The sequence below is a fragment of the Meriones unguiculatus genome, chromosome 7 (genome assembly GCF_030254825.1).
Source record: "Meriones unguiculatus strain TT.TT164.6M chromosome 7, Bangor_MerUng_6.1, whole genome shotgun sequence".
NCBI classification, from domain to species: Eukaryota; Metazoa; Chordata; class Mammalia; order Rodentia; family Muridae; genus Meriones; species Meriones unguiculatus.
Window position 1 is genome coordinate 21011793 of NC_083355.1, and position 27676 is coordinate 21039468.

At 53.3% G+C, this 27676-nt stretch overlaps 1 protein-coding gene across 4 annotated transcripts; it reads left to right on the plus strand.

Annotated features, from left to right (window-relative positions):
* Nucleotides 1-25: 25 nt before the first annotated feature.
* On the plus strand, nt 26-26018 carry Jup (junction plakoglobin). Of its 4 annotated transcripts, none has more exons than XM_021660727.2 (15): nt 42-182; nt 10764-10979; nt 14085-14344; nt 14571-14809; nt 16099-16300; nt 17000-17144; nt 17706-17809; nt 19069-19407; nt 20554-20709; nt 20878-20997; nt 22986-23136; nt 23247-23368; nt 24059-24098; nt 24272-24437; nt 25191-26018. In XM_021660727.2, the coding sequence occupies exons 2-14, from the start codon at nt 10772-10774 to the stop codon at nt 24421-24423; spliced, it is 2238 nt and encodes a 745-aa protein (XP_021516402.2). In that variant the 5' UTR covers nt 42-182; nt 10764-10771; the 3' UTR covers nt 24424-24437; nt 25191-26018. The 4 variants fall into 4 exon arrangements, with proteins under 4 accessions (XP_060242703.1, XP_021516402.2, XP_021516404.2 ...); XM_021660729.2 differs by having other exon boundaries at nt 59-182; nt 10767-10979; XM_060386719.1 differs by lacking the exon at nt 42-182 and adding an exon at nt 3577-3595.
* The last annotated feature ends 1658 nt before the right edge of the window (nt 26019-27676 follow it).

A 27676-nucleotide genomic window follows, 5' to 3' on the forward strand; every position in this document is an offset into this window, starting at 1 on the left:
GGGCGAGAGGTGTGGCTTGGCTGTCAGGTCCCTTTGCCTTTTGTTCGGTTACTGAGTTGCTGCCTTGGCCAGAGTCCGGAGTAGCCGCCGCCCGAGCGCGCCGAGCTCATTTCGCTGCCCGCGCCGGCTCTCTCCCGGCCCGACCCCGACCCCGACCCGGCCCGGCCCGGCTCCACGTTCAGGTACATCCGATCGGGGTACATATCACTGCGGGCAGAGAAGGGACAGCAGGCGGCCAACAGGCGGGTTCCAGCGGTTTCAGGGCAGGTGAGGGCGGGTGCCAGGGAGCGCACCCTGCACCAGCGACAGGGGGCGCGCTGGGGTCCTGGGCGCGGGACCCTTGGGACAAACGGTTTGGGTTGGAGCGCCCCTCCAGGCTCGGTGAACCGCAGGTCTGAGGAGGGCGGGGAGGAACTAGGGCAGGTGCTTCCGTGTTCGCGCCCCCTAGGGCGCGCGGAGCTTGCCCGACGAGGCGTCCCTGACTCTCGCCCTGAGCTGACGGGGCAGACTTTGACCTGCTCCGCCTGGTCCCGGAGCTCACGGTGAAAGGAATTTACGGCTCGGGAAACTTGCTGCCTAGTCTCTTTGGGGCCATCCTCACCCCACCCCACGCGTCATCTTCGCTTTCCCTCCCTCCCTACTCCCCCAGGCCTGGGTGGGGCCCTATTGTCTGCGCCCAGCTTACCCAACTGTGGGGGCCGAGAGCACATTTTCCCAGGGACGCGGTCCCCACCTGCTGAGCCGAGCAGGTGAGCGCTTAGAGGCCGTGCCCTTCGGCTCCAAGCTGTACCTGTGGCGCCTCCCTCCGCTCTAGTGTATGGCGGTCCATGCCTTCTCCTACGGAGGTGGGATGGGGGTGACTGGGGAACTGGTGAAGGGTCTGGGGCTCAGTGCCCTACCGATGTCTGACACTGGTGGCGTGGCCTGGAGTCTGGGCTGGTAGAGGAAATTAAGAGGCATTCGCTCAGCTCTCAGTAGCTGTGGTTTCCAGAGTGTTGATAGGGAAACGGCAATACCTTTTTATTTCTGCAATCCATTATTTGTTGTTGTTGAGAAATCACTCCAAACAAACTTTCCAGGAGAGAGTAACCATGGTTGCCTTCTCTGGGATTTTCTTCTCCTTGCTCAGAGCTGATTTCTAGGCTTGGTGCTTCTTCGAGGAAAGCCCCTTCCCCCAGCCAACTCCAGGCTGAGCACGGGCCAGTGCCTGCGCTTTGACCCTGTTCTCCCTGCCCCCACCTCCATCCTGTTTGCAAGGCCCCTAGGGTCTGAGGTGGGGACCAACGGGGGTGGATACCGAAAGGGGAAGTGTCTTCTTCCTTCCCATTCGCCTCCTCCGGGGACCACCACACCCCCTTGCCCCCTTACGGGAGGCCTGCTATGTGCCTCTCCTCCCAAGCTCTGCGCCTTCCCCAGGAATTGGGGGTGGGGCAGGGCAGGGCTGGGCCAAACTGAGAAACATTCCCCAACTCCCCATTCCACTCCCCATTTTATTTAGCTGGCTGACAATTGAGGCCGGAGTGCAGAGGGCAAGAATGTCTGCTGGGTTTCTAAACTATGAAGGTGCATTCTTTTTAGAGGACTTGCCAGAAGTCCCCTCTCCACCCACCCTTTCCCTGAGTGTTTGACAGGGAAAGTGGGACAGGAGGAAGTCTTTGCTGTGGAAGGCACCTTCCATGTCAGGCACCCTCAGGCTGAACCGTGTAAGCCCTCTCCTCTTCCCTAGTGTGGTGAGAGCCGGTCTCTGGCTAGAATTGTGAACTTTCTACTAGGCATGCTGCATTGGTTTAAAGAAATCTCAAGTGTGGACTTTTGATAGGTATTTGGAGCCCAGCCTTCCTGGGGGAACAGAGCAGGAATGCCAGGGCTAGCTAGCTACAGGCAGGGGCAAGATGAGGCGAGGTCACTCACCTGGGGAGCTGTGATACTTGGGTGTTGTGGATGGGAGAGTGGGGGTGGCGCTCAGACTCTTCCCTGGAGTAACCTCTTAGGTCCTGTGGGTGGTGAAGTATGTGTGACCACCTCTAGGAAGTACCAGGGGCATGAAGTTAGGCCCCGGGCAACCTGTCTTTTCTCCTCCCTGTGCCAAGGTGGAGGAGGGGAAGGCATTGTAATTACATGAGCATGAGCTAAATGATTAGTTTAGCTAATCTGTTTTGTGGCTGTGATGAAAAGACAATACTGAGGAAGTATGGCTAGGAGGTGCCTGGCCCAAGCTGGCTTCTGACTGGACTGGAAGGGGGGTAGGGGGGAAGCAAAGGTAGGATCCGGATTAGTCATTTCTTGCCAGATCAAGTCTAGGCTTGGGTGACAGGAGCCTCCCCCGCACCGGGCTCCACCCCATTCCCTCTGGAGCCACCGTCTGGCCTGCTGGAGTGGAGCTTAGAGAATGCAGCCTGTGGGAACGGAAGGTCAGGCGGAGCCTGTTTCACTGTTTTCCTTCCTGGGGGCCCGCAGGCCCTTTGCCCATGAGAGGAAGAAGGCCTGTCCTCAAGCAGAGCTACTTTAGAACAAGGTGACACATTTGGCTGGTCCACAGAAGGACAGTGATCCAGAAAGAGAGGCTGATGGGACAGTTCTGAGTACTGGAACAAGGGCTTGGACCGAGCCAGCCTGAATTTCTGAGCAGTGTCTCATTACCTGTACAGTTTGGGTCAAGGCACCTTGCCTTTTGGGCTCAGCAACCTCAGGAATAATAAACCCATCTACCCAGAAAGCACTTGATTGATGCTTACTCGAAGACTATATGGTAGGAAGCGCTGTCACTACAGTTCCCACTAATCACGCTATCCTTCTAGGCAGGTGCAGCTAACTTCACCCTCAGACACCTAGGGAAGGATAGACTAAACTTTCCTGGTGTTGCACAGCCGGACTCCTTCCGCTCTAAGCTCAGACCTCACTCTGCTGTTTGGCTCCACTACAACTAAGGAAGGATTTTCTTCTCCTTTTTTTGGGGGGTGGGGGTGGGGAGTTGCTAAAAATCAAATCCAGGGCCTTGCACAAACTAGGCCAGCACTTTCCCATAGAGCCCCATCATCAGCTCTGGATGGGAATAGCCAGCCCTCCTTTCTTCTTTTCTGTGTGTGCCTGTGTATTGGAACATGCAGAGGACACAGCGTATCAGTGGAGACCAGAGAACAGGAGTTTTTTGTTGTTGTTTTTGTTTTTTCTTTCCACCATGTGGGTCCTGTGGATCCAATTTAGCTTTAACCCAATCAACCGTCTCACCCAATCAGACTTTGCCTCTACCTCCCGAGCGCTGAAATTACAGGCATGCAGCACCACTGTAGCTGCCATCTTCCATGCTGGGGATTGAACCCAGGGCTTCATATACACTAGGCCAGCGTTCTACTGTGGAAGCTATGTCTTTAGCCCTAAGTGGAAGTTTTCTGCTGCTCCTTTTGGAGAGCCTCAGCTCCGAGGATAGAAGGGAATTCAGAAAAGCCCGGCTAGACATGTGGGGGTGGTGAAGGCGGGACAGGTTTGTCAGGTGGGGCTGACTCATCGTCCTGGCTGCCAGTACTTTGAAACCTTGGCAGTGGTCCTCAGTGAAGCAGCTCGAGGCAGGAGCTCCTCAAGACCAGGAGCTTTGAGGGTAGGTGTTAGGGGAGACCAGAGGGAAGAAGAACGTGGCTCAGAACTTTCTGGGCTGGACCCTAGAAAGGAAGTGAGAGCTACTTACTTCACCAGTATTCCTGGTTTTGCCAGGTTAAAGGGGGGAAGGGTACTGTTTGGGGAATGGAGACCCATGAGTCAGATTTAGGCCTGGGTAAGTGTCTATGCTGGATCAGGCCAGTTAGCACAGTCAGGTTGCTTGGAGAGGACCGGCTGTCGTGGCTGAGGACCCTAGCATCCAGGCTGTGAGAGCTACCTCAGAGGGCCTTGCAGTGGGAGTAGGGTGAGGGTTGTGAGGGCTGCCCATCAGCCAGAGCCCTAGTCCACGGGGAGGGAGGGTTTGGTGGCACACAGTAGGTATGTGCCTCCTGAGGTATGACTGATTTGGGACCCCTTCTGTCAGCCTGGCACCTGGCACCAGAATGGGCCTGGAACTGGGGTCTGGGGCTAGGTTCAGCCTGAAGACTGAGGCTTTTACCACCAGACTGACCTAATCTTAAGATGAGGAGGGAACCACGGCATAGTGATTACTGATCCTAGAGAAGATAGCGCTGAGCGGGGAGCCTTGACCAAGAAACACAGAGGGAGACTAAAGTCATTCTGGCTGACTGCCACACAGGGTGATGGGCTTGTGGCTTTCTAGCACCCTGAGGCCACAGGGACAGGGGTTACGGGGAGGACACAGATGGCTTTATGAAAAGAAGAGAGGCTAGAAAGAAAAAGAGAGAGAGAGAGAGAGACTTCCTATCTAGAAGACAGCATCAGTGTTGGATCCCCCGCAGCCAGAGTTTTAGAGGGTTGCGAGCTGCCATATGGGTTCTGGGAACTGGTCTGGGTCCTCTCCAAGAGCAGAAAGTGCTCTTAACTGCTGAGCCATCTCTCCAGCTCTGCAGAGGAGGTCTTCACTTGAAAAGGAGGAGCAGGTGGAGGGTCATAGTTGAGTCTCCTCTGGGGAGGCCCATCCTGCCCAGGAGCCACTTCCTGTCAGTTTGTCAGTCAGTCTGAGACCTACTGAGTCCTTGGAGGTTGGTTTTGTTTTGTTTTGATAAGACAGGGTTTCTCTGTGTAACAGCCTTGGCTGTCTGGAGCTCATCAGTAGACCAGGCTGGCCTCGAACTTACAGAGATTCACCTGCCCCTGCTTCATGAGTGCTGGGATTGACGTCGGTCATTAAAGTCCTGCACTTGCACTGTCCGACTCTGAGGAGGCTTTTTGTTTTGGGAACTACCCCAGCAGCTGGCTGGCCCAGCAACTCACTGATGAGAAATTGGTGGTGAGATTGGCCAGGACAGGTCACTGGGATTTGTCTCTCTGCAAATGACACCCTGAGGCCGATCTTCTGGGACAAGGTTGAATATGATGATGTCTGGGGTCGTGGACTGTCCCATTTTCCAGCGACTTCCTGGACTAGGTTTGAAGAGAGATGGCTCTTTGAATGCTGTGCTTACCAGCCTCCTGGCCTCTTAACTGTTGGCTGGTTCCAGTGGAAGACACTTAGCTTTCTCTGCCGTTTCCCAAGGTGGAGACAGGATCTTTCTATTTGTTTGTTTGTTTGTTCGTTCATTCATGACAAGGTTTCTCTGTGTAGCCTTGGCTGTCCTGGACTCACTTTGTAGACTAGGCTGGCCTGAAACTCACAGGGATCCATCTACCTCTGTCTCCTGAGTGCTGGGATCTGGGATCAAAGGTGTGTACCACAGTGCTCAATTGGTTATTATTATTATTATTATTATTATTATTATTATTATTTTCTAGATAGGGTTTCTCGTTGTAGTCCTGGCTGTCCTGGAACTCACTCTGTAAACCAGGCTGGCCTCGAACTCAGGCACCCTCCTCCTCTGCCTCCCTACTGCTGGGATTAAAGGTGTGCACCACCACTGCCCAGATGATCATAATTTTTCTTTTTAAACTGAGAACTTCACAAACTTTGTAAGAATTAAAAGTTGTCCTTAATCTGAGCTTTGTGAAGCAGCCACCTTGAACCTTTCCTTCCCTTCCTTTGCTGTTCCTTTGCTGTTACCTTCCATCGTCGAGTGTAGTCTGTGTACAATGATGTGTTGGTTTTATTCCTCCACAATACATGGATTAGAATCCTGGGAGGGTTTCAGGCATGCCATACCAGCACTTCATTCATAAGTCACTCATCCGTGAAGCTCTCCCATGCCCTCACCATGGCAAGTTTTTATTTTTCGAACATTTAGTGTGTGTGTATGTGTGTGTGTGTGTGAAGGGGGTGTGTGGAAGTCAAAGGGCAACTTGCAAGAGACAGTTGCAAGACAGTTTCTCCTGTGTGGATCAACCCAAATCGCCAGATGTATGTAGCAAGTACCTTACCTGCTGAAGAACCATCTCAGTGGCCCCAGCCAAGGCGTCTTCATGAAGCCTTCCTGCAGAGCTTTTACTTTCTGCAGCCTGTGTTGTCTGGGAACGAAGAGTTCACAGATCCCCCTTGTCCAGCCCTATCTCTGCAACATCATACCCTAACTGGCTGGGGTCCAACTTGACTGTTAATGGGGCCGCCTAAGCCCCGGTGGTGCTGGCTAGTGGCTTGTAACAGCTGGTGTGATTTTCCATTCCCAGGAGTCCTGGTTTGGGCTCCTCTGCTGGCTTGGGACGCCATCCTCCACAGGGATGCAGCTGCAGCTGGAACCCTCTGCAGGGGTGCCCTGAGGTTCCCTAGGTCAGGCCACTTGGCCGGGACACTTCCCTCCGCTACATATCCCCTTGGTTTTCCCACCCTGCTCTGTTTGCTTTGGGAAGCCGCCCAGAAGAGAACAAACAGCAGCTGGGTCACGGCCTGTGTCTCTCCCACTCCAGAAGACTTCTCAGCCGTGGCCTGGCCTGGGCCACCCCTCCAGGCTGGAAGTGAGAGTTTTCCTTTGAAACTTCCCTTTTCTTCTCCAGTCCCCAGCACTGAGACCATCTCCTCCTGGTGTGACCATTCTGCTGATGGAGGCAGGCTGTGGTATCTGCCCAGGAGCCTCTCACCATGGTGGAATGAGGTGCTGAGGGATGACCAGGGGTTCGTTCCCTCCTGGAGTTAGCAGTCTCTAGAAGTCCCTATGTTGACTGCATACTCTGACAGTGTATCTGTCTTTCTGTTCTTGGGAATGCTGGCTGTACCTCAGCTGGGTCCCAAGGCAGTGAGGAGGGAAGCTTGGGGCTGGTGTCCCCTCTTAGACCCAGAGATGGGTCTATTCGGTCTGGACTGGCTGCTGCTCCTGGGTGAAGGAGACACAGGGAGGAGGCAGCCAGTGTTCAGGTCACACACAGCCTGAGGAAAGGGATCACATGATTAGAAACTGGTTCTGATGGAGACCCTCTACAAAGATGCTTACCCACCACTCCTCCCGCTTTGATGTAAGCCTGAGGGTCTGGATGTGAGTAGGGTACCCACCTCTATCCCATAGGACCTCTAGGGGAGCCCAGACTTGCCTACCCAGCATGCAGTGGTCCCATGCTTTCTTTCTGCACCCAGGTCTAACACAACCTCTAGGCAGCCCGTTCATGAGCATATCTTCTAAGGTGTCATACTGTCATTTAGCAGCCCAGCCTAGCTGTGCCCGTTTCTGACTGTCCCTGCAGGTGCTGGCTAGGCCAGAGGCTGCTGTCACTCTTGGTGGGGTTATTTTTAAAGTCAGGACTGGGCGTCATTCTGTGGGACAGCTTGGATGGAAGAAGCCTGGTGCCAGCACCCCAGCTGGCTGTACAGAAGCACAGGCATGAAGGGCGGGGCTCTTCCCCAGTCTGGAGCCAGTGGGGGAAGAGCCCGCTGCCTACCCATGAAGGGCCTGTGTTTTCTCTCTTCCTGTCTTTGAGTTGCCCCTCTACTCCACCCTGTGATCTCTAAGCTAGCTTCTTCCTCCCTGCTGCCAACAATGGAGCCGAGTCCCACTGCTAAACAAAGGTCCCCCATTCAAATAGGAAACCCGCCCTGTCTCTGTCTCTACCCATCCCTGGCCCAGTGCCCGGGCAGGGCCCCACCATGCCTCCCAAACTTCCACCCCGGGTTTTCTCCAGGGTTCATTGCTGAAAGGTCTGACCTGTGGATCCAGGGTGGAGAACGCTGAGACCATACTGGGTGTGGCTTCCCCACCCCGGGAATGGCCAAACCTGTACTTTTGCTTGTTGTGGAAGAATGTCCCAGACTCTCTTGAGGAGTTGGTAGGGGGAAAGGTGAAGTTGATTGACAGTCCTGTCTGGTGGCTGACTCCCAGCCTTCCTGTTGCAAGAATAGCTGTGTCTGTGTCTCTGTGAAGAGTTCTGGTGTGTTCCCTTCCTGAACTGCTGTCTATTGATCTTGCCCACTCTCAGCCTTCCTGTCGCTGACTTAAGAACCCTAGTGTCTTAGTAGAAGCTGGGATATCAATGCTTTTTCTGAGACCGTGGAGCCAGCCTTTCTGTGGGTGAAACTCAGGTTAGAAAACACCCAAAGATCCCCAGCATACGTGGTAGAGCTGAGACCAGACCCTAATTTAACCCGTGGACAGCCCTCCACCTGCAAGCACCCTCAATCTTCTCCTCCCCCCTTCTCCCTTTGGTCAGGGGGCTCAGCTTCCCTCAGACCCTAAGAGGTGGGCTAAATCCTGGTCTGCTGCCGTTTCTGCAATGTGGAGCCTCAGTTTCCCCACCTAGAAGTTGGGGATCAGCAAAGGCCTCGCCAGCAGGGTTGAGATTCACTAGAGACCTGGATGCTTGCCCTCTGATACCCTTTGACCTCTTCCTGGCCCTGGGCAGCTATCCAGCCCTTGGCTTCCCTTGGCTCCAGGCCCGGCCAGCTGGGCCTGAGGACCAATCTGTGGGCAAACCCCTCTCTGAGTCTAGCTCAGCCTGTGGTGTTCCCTTCTAACCCAAGGCGGGTCCTTGGTTTGGGATGAGCCTTCTCCTGTGTCTCTGGGTCCTAGATGGCTGGTTAGATGGCTGTCTCTACAGAAGGCAGCTTTGTGGTCGGACTGGGGAGTTGATGCCTATCGGGGCTATCGGGGCCTGCAGGTCTTCCTCACTCTCTTGACTGATGCTTTGCCTCCCTCAGGCACTAGAGGGGTCAGTGCCCAGTGGGCTTCACCTTCTCAAGAGCTTGAGGTTCAGTCTTGTTTGCTTTTGTTTTTGCTTTTGCCCTCCCCCAAATGTGACTTCTGGAACCCACTCATTCCTCCCAAGCTCCTCAGTTTTCTCTTGGGAGCCACCTTTGGGGCAGAGGACAGGATGGGGGAAGCAGGATTTTCCTGAGCTGGCCTCCTCCAGATTTCCTACCGCTGGCCTTTCACTACTGCTGGAGCCGGGAGGAGGGGAGCCTGAGAAGGTGGGGGTATTCTAAAATAGCTCCTCCTGGCAAGTGTCTGGGAGCAGCTGTGCACATCTGGTGGCCCAGAGCCTGCCCTCGGTGGCCTGGGCCTGCCGCTGTTTACCAGCCCCAAACGAAACTCTGAGTCACCCAGGATGGCGGGAATAGAAGAAAGCGGCAGCCCGGAGCTGGTACTGCTTCTGCCCCTGTCTGTTTTTGGACTGCTTGTGTCAGGGGAGGGGCTGCGTGTGTCCCATGAAAGGCAGGGAGGACATTCATCATGCTCTCCTTTTTTTTTTTTTTTTTTTTTCTTTGAAACAGTGTCTTCTTCTGTAGCTGGCCTCCCACTGGTGAGCCTTCTATCCCAGTCTCGGGTACTGGCATGATAGGCATGTTCTACCATGCTCCTCTGTCGTCATGCTCTGGGTGGGAAGGTGGGGCTGGGGCTGTCACTGGGAAGAGGCCCCTGAGTCTCTTTGTTTCTGGGGTGGCGCCTCTCCGTGCACCAGCTGCCCCACCCTAATCTTTGCAGGTTCCTTCAGCATGGTGGAACAACCTGTTTGAGAGATGCTGGGCACCACCCCGTTTTATGAGTGGGCTAGCCTGGGCTCTTCTCATCCTCTGAGGCCATATTGGAGTGTAGAGGCTGAAGACCTTAGTGTTCAAGCTTGCTTATGCCTGGTCCCTTCGCTGTTCTCATGTCTGGCTAGTTTCCACATCCATAAATCGGGGGATAAAGCTTTGAAACCCATGTGTGAGGGTGATGGCATTTGTGAGGGGTCTGGAGGCATTTGTGAAGAGTCTAGAGGCATGTGTGAGGGATATGAGCACACAGTAGACCCTCAGACATTGCCTTGCCTCTCTCCCTAGTTGTCTGTATCTAGGTGGTGGCGGTTGCCATGGGGTCAGTGCCCAAGACGGTGTGGTCAAACAGACCTCATCGGAAGCCTACATCAAGTAGGTGCAGAGGCTCACGAGCCTTCTGTTGGCCCCAGGTCCTTAGAGCTGAGTGAGATTCCTCAGCAGTGACCACCCCAGAGGCCTACCCCGCTCCATGCTGCTAGCCTGGGTCCCAGGAAGTGGAAGATGAGCAAACACCCTAGGGGTGAGGCAGTTAGGACAGCAAGACCTTGGTCTCTGACACTGAACACCTACTAAGTGCCATTGCCATTCCACCACCTCCCAGAGAGTGGTGGGACCTGAGTTTGAAGCCACTGGTGGACTGACGAAGGGAGTAAGTTGCCAGGATTTGAACTGGTCTGTAGAGCTCGGAATGCTGGGAAAGCTGGGAGCTGGAAGGGAGGAAGGCCTGGTTAAGCTTGACCTTCTGGAAAGTGAGATTCAGGAACTCTGAGGGAGGCCTGGGCGTCCCTGAGAAACCTGTCAGACAGCTTCCCTGCCCCACCCAGGTTCTCATCCAATGGCTGGCCGGGGTGCTGCAGCCTCGGCAACCTTTCTCAGGGAGCTCCAGCGGAGGAGTAAGGGCTGGTCTGCAGAGCCCAGCAGCTGTCTGAAGCACTTAGTTCCTTTTTTCTACTAGAAATGGTGGGTTGGGACAGGCTGGTGAGTGAGCCAGGGCTGGGCTGGAGGGATCCGACTGTTTCCTGTCTCCACACCAGAGCCCAGGATGCAAACGACAGTGGGCCTTCTACAGCTTTCCTGTGGCTAGGAAGCCCCACAGTGGCTGGGAAGCCCCTTTTGGGGCTGCGCCTTAAGGTCTGCAACCCTCTGAGGCCCTGGAGGTCATGGCAGGGTATCAGGAGAAGGGTAGCCTTCCGGGGAAGAGGGCTCCAGCCGAGCTGAAACGGCGGGTAGCGCTGTCCCTCCAGCCAGCTGACCCCGTGTTCCTGTTTTTTGACCCCAGCAGCCACCATGGAGGTGATGAACCTGATTGAACAGCCCATCAAGGTGACCGAGTGGCAACAGACGTACACCTACGACTCGGGCATCCACTCAGGAGTCAACACCTGTGTGCCCTCCGTCAGCAGCAAGGGCATCATGGATGAGGAGGACAGCTGTGGCAGGCAGTATACCCTCAAGAAGACCGCCACCTATACGCAAGGGGTGCCCCCGAGCCAAGGTCTGTACTCCAGGGGGGTTTGTTTTGTTTTGTTTTCCGTTTTTCTTCTTCGAGACAGGGTTTCTCTGTGTAGCCTTGGCTAGCCTGGAACTCGATCTGTAGACCAGGCCATCCTTGAGATCTGTCTGCCTCTGCCTCCCGAGTGCTGGCATTAAAAGTGAAGGCACCACCATCTCCTGGCTTTCAGGCATTTTTTTTCCCCTTGGGGTGGTGGGAGTCTCTGAAAAATCTGGGGGTCTCTGGTTTGAAAGAAGAGTCGCAGTTCTCACTCTTGGGGACTCGGGAAGTCCGAAAGGGAAGGAACATGTGAAAAAAGAAATCACAGTTCCCACTCTTCAGGAAGTCTGAAGGGGAACAAGCGGCTACCCAGACATAACACGCACATGCCAGTGGTCTCTGAATGTGTAGGGAGACATAGACTCTGCCCCAGGGTGCTGCTGGTTGGAAGAAGGAGCCCAAAAGTTTGTGACTTCTGGGATCTTAGAAATGGAATAAGGAGACTTTATTGCTATCCTCGGGGCGGGAGTTGGGGTGGATCTGGAGATTATTGGGAAGACACATTCTTTTCACTTCAGGAACTTCCTGTCTGATGAGAGAGACAGGGAACAACCTTCTCCCCCCCTATCCCCCCCTCCGGTCTGGTAGAAAACACCATAGTGTTCAAGCCTAGACGGAGGCAGCCCCTGACAGGCAGATGTCCCACTCTGCCTGTCCAGGTGCCCCTTCCCCTCTGGGACAGAGGTGCGTACGGCTTTAGGACTATCATTTGCAGATTCCCCCAGGGCCCTAAACATTCCAGAGGATAAGCTTTGGAGTCTGGACAGTGGCAGGGTGAGCTGTGGCTTGTTAGGGATCTGTGAGCTGAGCCCCTGTCCTTCTTGGCCACGCAGGCAGGCAGGCACCTCTGTGCCCAGCCGGGCCAGGTGCTCATCTGGGAGCCAAAGAAAAGCATGTAGGCGGGAGAGCCCTGTGGGCAGCCTCTCCTTCCCCATTAATTAGAGAATCACCTTCTGCCCACCTCTCTCACTAGGGCATTGGGACGTTTGCCATGGCAGGGCTGTATGGAACTTGTTTTCTTTTCCAAGATAGGGTTCGTCTGTGTAATAGCTAGACCAGGCTGGCCTTGAACTCATGAAGATCCACCTGCTCCTGCCTCCCGAGTGCCGGGATTAGATGATGCTGCCACCACACCTGATGGGGCTTTTTATTTTTATTTATTTATTTTTTTATGTAAAAATTTTTTTTTAATTATTTAATTTTTATTTTATGTGCATTGGTGTAGAGATGTCAGACCTAGAACTGGAGGTCCAGACAGTGATGAGCTGCCATGTGGGTGCTGGGAATTGAATCTGAGTCCTTTGGAAGAACAGCCAGTGCTCTTAACCACTGAGCCATCTCTCCAGCCCCTAAAAAATTTTTTTTATTAGCCCCAGCTTATCCAGAGGTAAAGCCCAGTGTTTCCCTTTGAGGACTTTTGCTCCTGCCTTCTCAAAGCCTCATTCCTGTCCTGTCCCTTGTTTGGATACATGATTTTGTCTGATGCGCTGAGACTCATTTTGGCCTCCTGTGCAGGGAGAGAGTTGCGTCCTTGTGGAGGGTGAGTGTATAATTAGAATGATGGAGTTTAGTTTGTCTAATGGCCATGACTGCCCTGGTGGTTACAGGTGGAGGAGGGGCGGGGCTTTGGGCTCCTTCATCCACTGCTTTTATGATCTCGGTGTTCAGTGTCCTGCAAAGTGGAGATAGTATTATACTTGCCTTGTGAGATTATTGTTGTCAGATTAAATGAGAAAGTAGGAGAAAGAAGGTATTTAAGCACACTGTCAACTCCAACATTAGCTATTCTATTCTTTTTTTTTTTTTTTTGCTTTTTTGAGACAAGGTTTTTTTGTGTAGCCTTGGCTATCCTGGACTCACTTTGTAGATCAGACTGGCCTCCAATCCAGAGATCCACCTGCCTCAGCCTCCTGAGTGCTGGGATTACGGATGTGCACCACCACGCCTGATGCTATTTTTTGTTGTTGTTTGTCATTATTTGTGTGTGAGTGTGTGCATCTGTGTGAACTTAGGCATGAGTGTGTAATAATGAGGGTACCCTTGGAGGCCAGAAGAAGGAGTCCTTCTTTGGATCCTTTAGGGTTGGAGTTAGGTTGTGTTGTGAGCTGCCTGATGTGGGTGCTGGGATTGGAACTCTGATCCTCATGATAAAACAGCAAGTGCTCCTTGCCACTGAGCCACCTCTCCAGCCCCTGATCTCATGCAGGCCAGGCTGTCATTGTGTCGACAACTTCTAATTCTCTTGCTGCCACTTCTGGAGTACTAATAATTACATGACCGTGCCACCATGCCTGGTTTCATTCAGTGTTGGGTGTCAGGCAAGCATTCTGCCAACTGAGCTACATCCCCAGCCACAGCTCTTAATAGTTGTTAACTGAGCTGGCCACGGCGGCAAAGGTAGATGATGTTCCGGCTACTTAGTAGGCTGAGGCAGGAGGATTACTAGTACAAGGTCGGCCTGTAGTTTTTTTTTTTTTCCACAGGTGTATGTGTATGCACCAAATGGGTGCAGTGCTTGTGGTGGCCAGAAGAGGGCGCCTGAACTTCTTGGAGCTGGAATTAGATGTGGCTGTGAGCCACCATGTGGGTGCTAGGAATGGAACCTGGGTTCTCTGCAAGAGCAGTAGGTGCTCTTAACTGTAGAACTATTCCTAATTTGTTTTTAAGGCTGGGCAGACAGCTCAGTGGTAGTGTGCTTGCTGAGCCACCGTGTGGCTTCCTAGAACCCTACTGAAATAAATACAGACATTGCTGCGGACACTTTTGTGGTGTAGGGTGTCAGACATGAGTCTTTTCAAAGCAAGTCATAGCTGTGGTCTTAGTTAATTGTCGTAGAGTTCCCTGTGCTGGCTGAGCCCCCTGCTGTAAATGAGGCGATAAAGGCGACGGCGATGGTGCTCTTCCGGGACCCTGGTTAGGTTCAGCATCTTGAATGATATCCTGTGCTTGGGTGTAGTGCACGAGGCAGCTCGGAGCCGCGACTGCCTTGCTCTTTGGCGTCCCCCCTAGATCTCCTGTAGTTCAGCCCTTGTGTCATTTGGCTTCCAGGTGACCTGGAGTACCAGATGTCCACGACAGCCAGAGCCAAGCGGGTACGGGAGGCCATGTGCCCAGGGGTCTCAGGCGAGGACAGTTCTCTACTGCTGGCCACTCAGGTGGAGGGGCAGACCACCAACCTGCAGCGACTGGCCGAGCCATCCCAGTTGCTCAAGTCGGCCATTGTCCATCTCATCAACTACCAGGACGACGCAGAGTTGGCCACCCGGGCCCTGCCCGAGCTCACCAAGCTGCTCAACGATGAGGATCCGGTCTGTGAAGGGCCTGGAGGTGGGGGGGTGGGGGGATGGGATAAAGCTAGCTGCCCCCCAAGAGAGAAGGAGGCCAGGAGTTTGGCTCCCCACGAGCCAAACATCTGGAGTCTGACTTGGGTCACCTAAGCTCTGTGAGAGGATGCTGTGTCCTTTGCCTCCCTTCCCTCTGTGGAGGAGGAGGAGCCTGGGGCCCTCTGCTCAAGGTCTCACACACTTGCTCCAGGTAGTGGTGACCAAGGCGGCTATGATCGTGAACCAGCTGTCCAAGAAGGAGGCGTCCCGCCGGGCCCTGATGGGCTCGCCCCAGCTGGTGGCGGCCGTGGTGCGTACCATGCAGAACACCAGCGACCTGGATACAGCCCGCTGTACCACCAGCATCCTGCACAACCTCTCCCACCACCGGGAGGGGCTGCTTGCTATCTTCAAGTCTGGAGGCATCCCTGCCCTGGTCCGGATGCTCAGGTATGCTCCGCTGCTCCAGCATCCCTTCTCTGGGCTTCGCGACACCACTACTGGGTACCACACCCATCCTGGATCCCAGGTGCTCTCAGCCCAACCCACAGACAGCGTAAACAACACGCTGACCATTAGGATAATAGTGTAAGCCGTAGCAAAAGGATGGTTGAGATTGCCCAGAGGCAGAGTGGCACTGAGGGCAGAGCTTGGACAAATGAGTGCATTTGGTTAGAGTAGATGAGGGTTGGGCTATCCTTGCATGAGAGAGCAGCATGGCTGAGCACCCCTCTGACAGTGCGTTTTTGTTTTTGTTTTTGTTTTTTTCTCTTTCCTGGTCTTGTACTGTTGTTGAGTGTGTGTTCTCAGAGGGCAGAATCTGATTTCACAACCCCCCGATCCCCTCTCAGGGCTTCTCCTATGTGGCCTCACACACAGTAGGGGCTCAGCTGTTCAGGGACCTAGTATGTGATTAGCACTGTGTAGGACCTCACATGTGGGAGTGGAGAGAAGATGAGCCATGCGCTGATGTCTTTAAGAGTGGGCCTGGGGGCTGGAGGGATGGCTCAAGCGGTTAAGGGCATTGACTGTTCTTCCAGAGGACCAGAGTTCAAATCCCAGCACTGAGATGGTAGCTCACAACAGTCTGTAACTCCAAGATCTGACACTGTCACATAGATATACACGTAGATAAAAATACCAATGCACAAAATAATAATAATAATTAATAAGAGTGGGGCTTGCTGGGTATTGTGGTGCTCCCCTTTAATCCCAGTCCTTAAGAGGTAGAGACATTTCAGACTTCTATGAGTTCCAGGCCAACCTGATCTACACAGAGAATTCTAGGCTAGCCAGGGCTAAGGAAGACAGAGCAGGACTGGCTCAGTCAGTAATTTACCTCTCAAGCACGAGGGCCCAAGTTTCATCTTCAGCACCCATATAAAAATCCTGGCTATGCTAGAGTGCTTTCCCAACCCAACACTGGAAGAATCCCTGGAGCTTGGTAGCTAGCCAGGTTAGCCTAACTGGTGAGCTCTGGGCCAGTGAGAGACCCTGTGACTGAAGGACGGGTTTCGTGCTCCTGAGGATGACACCAGAGGTTGCCTTCTGGCCTCCATACGTGTTTGTTCGCACTGACATGCACACGCATGCGCGCACACACAAATTAAAAGGGGTTATTCTTAAGGAAGATGAGATTTTGGTAAAGGATTTGCACAGGGCCGTTGACCAGGGTTGAGCTTTCTGACTGCGGTGGGGACTCCCTCCAACTGACTCAATGGGTTCTGCCTGCTCCTCAGTTCCCCTGTAGAGTCCGTCCTGTTCTACGCCATCACCACGCTGCACAACCTACTGCTCTATCAGGAGGGCGCCAAGATGGCGGTGCGCCTGGCGGATGGGCTGCAGAAGATGGTGCCCCTGCTCAACAAGAACAACCCTAAGTTCCTGGCCATCACCACCGACTGCCTGCAGCTCCTGGCCTATGGTAACCAGGAGAGCAAGGTGGGCTCCTCCCCCGGAACAGGGATCAGGATCTAATTCAGTGATGGATACTGCCTGGCATGCTGAGCCGTCTTGGATTTAAGACCCAGATTTGGAAAAGGGGTGGGTTGGAGACGTGGCTCGAAGTACCCGTGGAGGCCAGAAAAGGGTGTTGGATCCTCCAGAGCTAGAATTAACAGATGGTTGTGAGCCACTGTGTTGGGTGCTGGGAATCGAACCTAGGTTCTCTGGAAAGGTTGCCAGTGCTCCTAACTGCTGAGCCATTTTTTAGACAGGCTCTCACTCTCTAACCCAGGCTAACCTGGAATCCTAGATCTTATCTCAGTCTCGAAACTACTGGATTATAGGTGTGGAACACCAGACCTGGCAGGGCTAACGGTCTTTTTATGTACGTATGTGTGTATGTATGTATGTGTCTATCTTTCTGTCTGTCTGTCTGTCTATCTGTCTATCTATGAACACTTCTAGACTTTCACACAGTGGGTTAGCTCTCTTTTGGAGGATCACCCTGTGTTACCACTAGGGTCCCTTGCCACATCCTTGCCAGCATTCAGTATTATCAGTTTTTCTGAGATGTCAGCTTGGCAGTCACAGGAGCCATTTACACTTCAGCGGAAGCTTCGTAATGACCGGTTCATCACTCACCCACCCCCGCCCACACCTGTCGTTCTCACACTCAAGCTCTCTCTCCCACCACAGCTGATCATCCTGGCCAATGGGGGACCCCAGGGGCTCGTGCAGATCATGAGGAACTATAGCTACGAGAAACTTCTCTGGACCACCAGCCGCGTGCTCAAGGTGCTCTCCGTGTGTCCCAGCAACAAGCCTGCCATCGTGGAGGCTGGTGAGTGTGAGAACTCATGGTGGCCTGTGGGGAAACCGGAGAGGTTACTCAAGCCTTAGCAGCTTTTGCTGCGAGCCGAGCCAGGTGTGGTGGTGCACACCTGTAGTCCTAGCACTCGGGACAAAGGCAGGCAGATCTTTGTGAGTTCGAGGCCAGTCTGGTCTACAAAGCAAGTCCAGGACAGCCAAGGCTACACAAAGGAACCCTGTCTTGAAAAACAAACAAACAAAAGGGCTTTTGTTACTTTTGCTATTTTTCCAGAGGACCTAGGTTTGGTTCCCAATCTCTACATCCGGGGACTCACAACTGCCTACTGCCTATAACTCAAAGCCAGAGGGCCTGATTCCCTCTTCTGGCCTCTATGGGTACTGCACATTATACATTCTCTCTCTGTCTCTCTCATTCACTGCATCTCTCTCTTTCTCTCACACACACAGACACACACTCTAAATCTTTAGAATTAAAAAAGAGTGACCTCTGGGGTCAGGAGGATCAGGGTTGGGCCCCTGCCTGTCAGTCTGGATCCCCTAAGGCTGACGGGGACCTTTGGCCCCTCCCCAGGTGGGATGCAGGCTCTGGGCAAGCACCTGACAAGCAACAGCCCCCGCCTGGTGCAGAACTGCCTGTGGACGCTGCGCAACCTCTCCGATGTGGCCACTAAGCAGGTAAGGGAGGAGTCTGGACCTGGGCCAGTCTCTTAAGCCATATTGTCAGCCTTTTACCTGGCGGACGACCTCTGGGAGTCCTCCTCTCTCATGGCTAAGGCTAGAAAGGCCCGGATGATCATCACACCTTAGTTGGAAGGCTTTCCTCCTGCTCAGGGTCTGGGGAAGGGAAGAGGAAGGGGGCTGACATCTTCAAGCTGGGGGTTCAGGTGATGGGGCAGTTTTGGGCCTAGACCCTGGGATGGGAGCAGTACCACTGGGGCTGGAGAGACGGCTCATGGTTAAAAGCACCTGTCGGTGGCTCTAATTCTGGGGCATCTGATGTCCTCTTCTAGCCTCTGAGGGTGCTGACCATACAAATGGTGCACAGATATACAGGCAGGCAAGATGCCCGTGCACGTAAATAAAATACTAACCACGGAGGAGCCCTGCAGTTTCAGGGCAAGTCCCTGGCACCGCCTTCCAGGCAGACCTCTGTCCCTGTGCCTAGCCGTCACCACACTGCCAAGCAAGCGTCCTCCATGGGCTGGCATTTTGCATGGTCTCTGTGGACATGAGCTGACTTTAACTCTCTCAGTCGCCAAGAAGCGGGAATATGCAAGCCCTATTGGTTGTGGAAGAAACCGAGGCTCGGAGTTCAGAGAAAGCCCATATTCAGAGCTAGGACATGGCAGAGCTGGCATTCTGACCCATGATTGTATCTCTTCAAGGCCCATAAGACTTTCTGGCCCACCAGTAGGCCCACACAGCTCTCCTCGGGAGAAGAGAGGTTTCTGAGTTAGGTTTCTTGGAAGTAGATTTAGCTTGAGGACCCTTGGTGTGACAGAGAAGGCCCGGCAAGGTGAGAAGTACATGACAGGGATCTGCTGACCCCTGAAACCTATGACCTTCTTGCTAACTTCCTCCTGACCAGAGTCCTCTAGGGGCCAGCAGGGAGGAAGCACTTGGGATAGAGGGAAGAGTTAGAGGGCTTAGAGGCAGGCCTACAGCTGTGGGTTGGTGGGAAGATGTCCAGCCTTCCTCAGCCTCATGGCCTCACTGCTCCAGATGCTGCTAATGGCTTCCCTCAGGGTGTGGGAGGCCATGGGGTAAAGGTTCCCCGAGGGGGCAGGAGGCCATGGGGTAATGGGGTAAGGGTTCCCGGCCACAGACAAGCAAGATGAAGCCCCTCAAGCCCATCAGTTCCCTTTGGACTTACTGGGGAGGTTGTGTAGAGATGGCGTGTCCCTTCCTTACCCTTCGTGCTGTCCCTGTGTCAGGAGGGCCTGGAGAGCGTGCTGAAGATCCTGGTCAACCAGCTGAGCGTGGACGATGTCAACGTTCTCACCTGCGCCACGGGCACCCTCTCCAACCTGACCTGCAACAACAGCAAAAACAAGACGCTGGTGACACAGAACAGCGGCGTGGAGGCGCTCATCCACGCCATCCTGAGAGCCGGCGACAAGGATGACATCACAGAGCCCGCCGTCTGCGCCCTGCGCCACCTCACCAGCCGCCACCCGGAGGCTGAGATGGCCCAGAACTCTGTGCGCCTCAACTATGGCATCCCTGCCATTGTAAAACTGCTCAACCAGCCAAACCAGTGGCCACTGGTCAAGGTACCCAGTAAAGGCCACAGCCACTGCTGTAGGGGTTAGGTGACGGGGGTTGGGGGGTGGGGGGAGTGTCCCTGGGGCGGACTGCAAGGATAAAGTAAGGATGCAGGAAAAGCCACTAAGAGGACCTAGACAACAGGAAAGAAACTCTCACAGCAGTTTCTACTTCAGCATCGTCTCTGCTCCCGAGACCCAGAGTCTTTTTGTTTATCTGCTTTTTTTCTTTTTCTATTTGTTCGTTTTAGTTTTTATTTTTAAACTTTTTCTTATTAGACTTATTCATTGTATTTATTTATTTTGGGGTTTTTGAGACAGGGTCTCACGATGTAGTTCTGGCTGTCTTGGAACTCACTCTGTAGACCAGGCTGGCCTCGAACTCGCAGAGATTCTCCTGCCTCTGCCTCCCGAGTGCTGGGATTAAAGGTGTTTGCCACCATTTCTGGCTCTGGTTGTTTTTTTGGGACAAAGCCTCTGAGATGTAGCCCAGGCTGCGCTTAACTTGTAATCCTCCTGCCTCAGGCTCCTTAGTGCTGAGAATACTATAGGCATATCCCACTCCAGCAAGCTAGATCTATTTTTTTTTTTCAAAGTTAGAGTTGTTTTATTTTGCTGTTTGTTTTTTAAGACAGGGCTTCTCTGTGTAGCCCTGGCTGCCTGGAACTTGCTTTGTGGACAAGGCTAGCCTGGAACTCAGAGAACTACCTGCCTCTGTCTTCTGAGTACTGGGATTAAAAATGTGTACCAACACACCTGGCCCTTAGAGTAGAGTCTTAAGTATCCCAGGCTAGCCTCAAGTTGTATCTGAGGATCATGTTGATCCTCCTGCCTCATCTACTCTCAACTGCTGGGATTATAGTCATGTGCCCTGACACCCCACACCCAGTCAGGGTGGTGCTGGGAATCGAGCCCAGGGCTTTGTGTGTCCTAGGCAAGCACTCTACCAACTGAGCTAAAGCCCTTAGGTCTATAGTCTTTCTGTCGTGGGCCTACCGCTCCCATAGCAGGACATTCCTTACACTGCACTTGTCACTGCAGTGGGACGGGGATTCAGAAGATATGACAGGAGGGACAAAATACCTGAAGCTGGGGAACTGGGATCCTCCAGATGTTCAAGGAATACCCTCTAACCACTGCCTCCTTTCTTGCCAGGCAACTATCGGCCTGATCCGGAATCTGGCCCTGTGCCCAGCCAACCATGCCCCACTGCAGGAGGCCGCGGTCATTCCCCGCCTCGTTCAGCTGTTGGTCAAGGCCCACCAGGATGCCCAGCGACATGTGGCTGCAGGCACCCAGCAGCCCTACACGGTACGTGGACTCAGTGACAACTAGGGTAGCCTCGGGGGGGGGGGTTTCAACAGCTGTGTCAACTCCAGGGACTGGTGAACTGTGTCGGGGTCATGGTGGGAGAGAGGCTGTGGCTCTGTCCAGGGCCACCTGTCCCCATCCACATGTTTCATGGCTCTTCTCATGCAGGATGGGGTGAGGATGGAGGAGATTGTGGAGGGCTGCACCGGAGCCTTGCACATCCTTGCCCGGGATCCCATGAACCGCATGGAGATCTTCCGGCTCAACACCATTCCCCTATTTGTCCAGGTGAGTCCCTTATGTGTGGGCAGGAGATGTGTCCCCAGACATTGCTGAGGGGTTTGGGATGTGTGGGCTCGGCTAGTCTAGGTCTGTGCAGACGAGTGTGTGAGTGGCTTTCTGAGCTTAGAAGAAAACAAGCCTCCTTGAGATGCAGCCACGCAGGCATTAAAAAAGCATCTGCTTGTTCAAAACAACATGAAAAGCACGGACGTGGAAAATGGGAGCCGGTGCCTCAACAGACAGGAGCTCATTAACGCTGGGTCCCAGAAGTGCTGTGTGGCTCCCGAGGCAGCTCATAAGCAAACAGAGCTCAGCCCAGGAATGAAAAAAGAAATTTATCCCCCAGTGAGAGTCCATTTTCCACTGTCAAATTGGCCAGCGAAGATACTTGAGGGTTGGATAAACTGAGCCAGCCTTGTGTGCCCTGCCTGGGGCAAGAGCAGCCTGGACGGCATCTTGGAAACAGTCACATCCTTTGACCTGGAATTCAAATCGGACTCTCTCCTGGGGAAATCGTTTAACGTGACCTAAATGGACAGGGATGAATGCCGAGAGATAACAATTGCGGACACAGCTGTTAAAAACAAACTCTTTGTCTAACAGTGTAAGGAAACGGCTTTAAAGGAAACAGCCGGGTGTGGGGTGTGGTGGCACATGCTTGTCATTCCAGCATGCAGGAGCTGAGGCAGGAGGATTAGCGGGGCGAGACCAGCCTTGGATCCTAGTGAACTCAAGGCTAGCCCGGGTTCTCTGTCTTAAAAAAAATAAAAATAAAAAAAAGGCAGGGTAGGTGTGGTGTTGTACTGGGGAGGCTGAGACTGGAAGACTGAGGGACAGCTTTAGGTCCATCTGGGCTAATAGCAAGACCTTATCTTTTCAGTGAAAAAGCCAAACAGGAGAACGCTTTGCATGCAGTGGTGCTTTGGGGAAGAGGGTTGCGTTTGCTTTGTCTTGTACTTGGGATTGAACCTAGGGCCATATACAAGCTGGGAGGCAGGCATCCTACCCCTGAGCTACAGCCCCAGCCCAAGAACAGTTTTTGTTTGTTTGTTTGCCTTTGAAAATATCACCTCTTTTTAGTTTTCAGAGTGAAAGGACTCATCCCATTCTACCTTCGGCGGTAGTTGTTTCTGTTCTGGTTGTTTCTGTTGCTGGCATTCTCTCCCTCTTAGGCGTAGGTTTGCAGGACAGGCTTTGGAAATAATACACAGGCAAAGGCCTCATTTTACCATGGCAGGCAGAGAGAGAGACAGACAGACAGAGGGGAGAGAGAAGGAATCAGAATTATTAGCGGGGCTGGGGAAATGGCTCTGTCAGTGAGGTGTTTGCTCTGCAGCCACGGGGACCTGAGATTGGATCCCCCAGGGGCTGCAGCATGGGTTTGTAATCCCCGCACTGGGAGGAGTGGAGGCAGGAGCGAGTCTTACCAGATGGGGAGCTTTGGCTTCAGAGAGAGATGCTGTCTAGAAAGATAAGTTGGAGAATCAACTGAAGGGAACATGTGACTCCAATCCCTGACCTTCACACGCAAGTACATGCGCATGGTAGACACACATACTACCCACATTTGCACTCATACTCACACACACAGATAAACACACAAAATATCTGTATTGTTTATAGTAATAGTTGGACTGGGATGAAAACGCACTGGTGTCGTGGGGATGAGTTAGCAGAGGCTGTGTGTGGTCAGGGATTAATGGCTGATCTGCTTTTTGTTTGTTTGTTTGTTTGGTTGGTTGGTTGGTTTTTTTCAAGACAAGGTTTCTCTGTGTAGCCTTGGCTGTCCTGAACTCGCTTTATAGACCAGGCTGGCCTCAAAAATCCCAGAGCCCCGCCTGCCTCCGCCTCCCCGAACGCTGGGATTACAGGCTTGTGCCGCTGTGCCCGCCTGTGGCTTTACTTCCTAAGATGACTAGCCAGGGCAGGACTGGTTGGTACAAAGCCTGGCTTATCTCACTTTTCACCTCCGCCTGTGTCCTCCTCGCCCGTAGCTCCTGTATTCCTCCGTGGAGAACATCCAGCGTGTGGCTGCCGGAGTGCTGTGCGAGCTGGCCCAGGACAAGGAGGCTGCGGACGCCATCGATGCTGAGGGCGCCTCTGCCCCTCTCATGGAGCTGCTCCACTCCCGCAATGAGGGCACAGGTGAGGGATCGGGACCGAGGGCAAGCGCCTGAGGGAGGAGGCTGGGCTCTGTCGGTCCTCTCACAGAAGAGGCAGCCTCTCACGTGGAATTAACTTGCGTCTCTGCTCAGCGACCTATGCTGCCGCTGTCCTGTTCCGCATCTCGGAGGACAAGAACCCAGATTACCGTAAGCGGGTGTCCGTGGAGCTCACCAACTCGCTCTTCAAGCACGACCCAGCTGCCTGGGAGGCTGTGAGTATCTGACTGGCCTGAACAACTGATGGCGAAAGCTGCACAGGGGCTCTCTGAGGGGACGTAGCTGACCTCAGAAATTTCGGTTTTGGTTTTTCGAGACAGGGTTTCTCTGTGTAGTCTTGGCTGTCCTGGACTCGTTTAGGCCACCTGCCTCTGTTTCCTGACGTGCTAATTTTTTAAAAGATGGATATATTTATCTTCTATATGAGTGCTCTAGCTGCATGTACACCTGCACGTCAGAAGAGGGCATCAGACCCTACCATAGATGGTTGTGAGCCACTATGTGGTTGCTGGGAATTGAACCCAGGACCTCTGGAAGATAAGCCAGTGCTCCTAACCACTGAGCCCTCACCACTCCAGCCCTCATGGCTGATTTTGAACTCTTAATTCTCCTGTCTCTACCTCTCAAGTGCTTTGACTTAAAAGCATGGGTTACCCTGGCTAGGTTTTTATTTTATTTCGCAGTGGGGTCCTTTATGACAGAGATAGAGATCAAACCCGTATGTCTCATTTTTTGGTTTCTTTTTATTTTTGTGTGTATGTCTTTGTTCGTTTGCTTGGGCTTTTTTCTTCCTCTGGGGGGGGTCTCCTGGCCCCTTGTTTGGAGCATCTCTTCGTTCCTCGGTGGGAAAGTAGCCCAGAACAATGCTTTCTCACACTTCCCTATGTCTCTCTGTCCTTCCTCAGGCCCAGAGTATGATCCCAATCAACGAACCCTATGCAGATGGTAAGTGTGTGGAGCCCCAAGCCAGAGCCTAGGGCTGTGTGGGTGAGAGTGGAAACTTCCACTTCTGGATCCCTGCTGTGGGGGCTGTGGGGAGGAAGTTAAGACCCTAGCAGTGGGCCGCGGCCATGCGTGGCCTGCAGATCCCTGGATGAGCCTCTCTTTCTCGTCCCCAGACATGGATGCCACCTACCGCCAGATGTACTCCAGCGATGCACCTCTGGACCCCCTGGACATGCATATGGACATGGATGGGGACTATCCTATGGACACCTACAGTGACGGCCTGAGGCCTCCCTACACTACCGCAGACCACATGCTGGCCTAGCTGGCTCCACCTCAGTACGGCCCCTCCTTGTTCTTGCAGCCCCACCCCTCTGCCTAGAGCTGTGGTTTTAGCGGTGTGGCACCTCCTTTTCTCTCAGGACGGTCATTCCCACAAAGGTCCCCATCAGAGCACCGAATGGGGACTGTTCCACTCTGTGCTATAAACCCTGGCTCGTTTGGGGCTGGGAAGGAGCGTGGGAAGCCTAGGCTTTTTGATCTGTTGTGCTCTGGCCTGCTTCTGGGATGATGAAGATGATGATGATAATGATTGATGAGGTTTTACTTCGTGTTCCAGGCTGGCCTGAAATTCACTACGTAACCCAGGCTGGCCTCAAGTCTGTGGCTTTTCCCCCAGCCTTAATGACATCACCATGCCCAGTGTCAGCCTTTTTTCTTTTATAACACTGGGGATTGAACCTGTAGAGGCTCGTGAGTGCTAGGCAAGTGCTCTGCCATTGGACTGCATCCCTAGCCCTGGTTTTGCCTTCTGTGATATTGAAATAGTCTCGATAAACCGCCCAGGCTATAGAGCTGGAGAGGTGGCTCTGTGGTTAAGAACACTGGCTGCCCTTCCAGGGGTCCTGAGTTCAGTTCCCAGCAACCACATGGTGGCTCACAACCATCTATAAGGAGAAAAATAAGGGAAATATAGTAAGGGGGAAAGCCCAGTTTTTCTGGGGTGGCTGACAGATATCACAAAAGCACCTTGAACTTCTGGGGGATGCAGGCCTGCCAAGCACCTGACTCCTCGTGTCTCGTGCCCCACAGGAGCTGTTTCTCACCTGGGAAGCTCTCGAGAGCAGACTGTGGGATGAGACAGAAAAGTACCTGAGCCCCAGGAACCAGCCTGGACTTCCTGCTGAATCCATGCTCCAGAGAGTTCCTCCGTAGGGTTTCTTGGGATGGTGTCTGCTCCTGCTTTTCTGTCCTGGGCTGTGGATCCAGGCTCAGCACCTTCTCCCCCTCCCCACTATGGCTACGGCCACTAAAGCTTTAGACTCAGCCTGTGTCCCCACACAGCAACCTTTTCTGCTGGTTGCAGCTGCCTAGGCCCCCAGGGCTTCCTCCTCCTCCTTCTCCTTTCTTTTTTTTTTTTTTTTTTTCTGGGGCCAATTTTCTCACTAAACTTAAGCATCCAACTGCCCTGACCTCCTGGGATATCCAAGTCACAGGTTCAAGGCCCCAACCCCTGACATCCAAAGCTTCTTTTGAAAAGTTCAGGGACTTCCCAGGGAGAAGAGAGTGGAGACTCCCAAGTGGCCCCTCCAGGACCTGCCCTTCTCTCCAGGATGCTCAATCTGTTTTGCCCCTCTTCCTTGATGAAGCCCCCTCTCACATTGCTCCACACTGGCCCACCTGACCTGCAGAAGTGCTCTAGCTCACCCCTCTGGTGTGTGGTGAGGGGCTTTCTTCTCCCCCTCCTGTTTGACTCCCACCACCGCCTCCTGCACATGAGTTTGGGGGTAGGGGCTGAAACAGGAGTTCCACCAGAAAGTTTTATTATGATGGCTTTATGTTTTCGGTTATTGGTTTTTCTTTTTCTTTTTGTTTTTGTATAGACCAAAGCAAAAGAAAATAAAATAACACACAGATCCAGTGGAGCCTGTTAAAAGCTATGGTAGAGGGGAGGTAATGATGGGTATAGTATGGGTGAGATGCCTCTCTTGGCAGCCTGGTATTCCCCTGGGCTGAACCTTGTGTGTCCTCAGGGCTAGGTGAGGCAAATGAGAAGGGTGTGTTTGAAGAGCTGGAGTCCATTTAATGACCCAATGCCGTGTTCACACAGAACTTTAGGTGTCTAGGACACAGGATAGGGGACCAGGAACTTCCTCTTTAGGGAAGCCAGGCTATTTCTCCACAGACAAGCTCCTCGCTGGCCTCAGCTTCTGCTGCCCTGCTGTAATGCAAGTGTGACAGATGTCTCCAGCACCCCAGCTCTTTGCTAACACAGGTTTCCTGTTGGCCAGTAGTCAGGCCCCAGGCCAGCTCCTTCACACCTCTCCCCCATGACTCCTTGCTGCTTATAATCCTCAGAAACATTGGTGGTGGCCAGCACCCTCTCCGTGCTTTCACACCTCCTGGTCTTTGCCTACGCTGTCCCCAGTACCTAGAATGCCTTTTCCTGCTGTCCATGGCATGCAGCTCAGACTTACCCCAGGAGCACTCGAGCTGGGCTGACCACCTCCTTTGTTACGTGATGTTGTCCCTGGACACAGCTGTCTTTCCACCTAGCACATGTGTGTTTCCCACCTTCATCGTTAAGTTCCTCTAGAGTGGGCCGGTCACAATTGCCCTGGCGAACCCAAGAACAGGAAATCCCTATAGCCTGCTCTTGGGGTAGGGGAGGATTGCTGACCTCTGCGCAAAGCACAGGCTGCCACCTGACGTTCAATCACCAGCATAACACCCAGCTTCCCTGCCCAGCCAACCACATGGGAGGATGAAATGGGGAAATACAGGGTACCTGGGAAAGAAGTGATCTGGGGTGGAAGCAGGGGGTTCAATCAAGACCCGGCTATGCCAGCAGACAGAGGTGATGAGTCACAGCTGTGGGCGACATGGGAGGGGAGAGGAGACACAGCATTCAGAGACCACTAGGAGGGCATTTAACAGCGTTCTTTAACTGTTTCATGTCCAGGACCTGGCTGAACACTCAGACTGGGTAATCTGAGGATCCGGTAGGGGGCTAACGTTGAACACCTAGGAGAGGGGGAGGGTAGCAACAAGGGAGGGGACAGCACCTGAGCTGGAGACCCTGAGGTGGTGAGAGGAGAGGTTAGCTGGGCATGGAGGATGCAGTAGACTCCTGCAGCTGTGGCTGATGTTCCCAGACAGGCAGACCTGGGGCCTCTCTCCTAGTGTAAGATGCTCCCTCTCTGAACCCAGGTAGAAACCAGAGCGTGCCTATGTCATTCATCTCTAAGCTGCCTGGCACAGATCAGAGTGGTCTAAAGATGCCCAAGGAAGACAGCAAGAGGCTATCATAGTCTAGCCCCATAACAGGTAGCAAGGACAAGGGAGAGAAGAAGGCGCCAAAGCCAACACAGGAAGACTGAAGACTGATTCTAGCCATAGTTGACCCAGAGCTCCGAGATTCCCAGCATCCTGGCCCAAAAAGGGCACATTGATGATCCGTACTGATTCGTTTTCGTTTTCATCTAGGAGCTATCCACAACCCCGAGAGAGCCAACTCTGAACCCTCATGTCCTTATCTATGAAACCGGGCTGCGGTGACGGGCATGGGTATGGGTTGT

What these genes read in the sequence shown, in the direction of transcription:
- Jup (XM_060386720.1), top strand. Translation starts at nt 10,772, where the DNA reads ATGGAGGTGATGAACCTGATTGAACAGCCCATCAAGGTGACCGAGTGG. An exon ending in GCCTGCCATCGTGGAGGCTG is followed by an intron (nt 17,145 to 17,705) that starts GTGAGTGTGAGA and finishes GCCCCTCCCCAG; the next exon opens with GTGGGATGCAGGCTCTGGGC. An exon ending in CCATTCCCCTATTTGTCCAG is followed by an intron (nt 20,998 to 22,985) that starts GTGAGTCCCTTA and finishes CCTCGCCCGTAG; the next exon opens with CTCCTGTATTCCTCCGTGGA.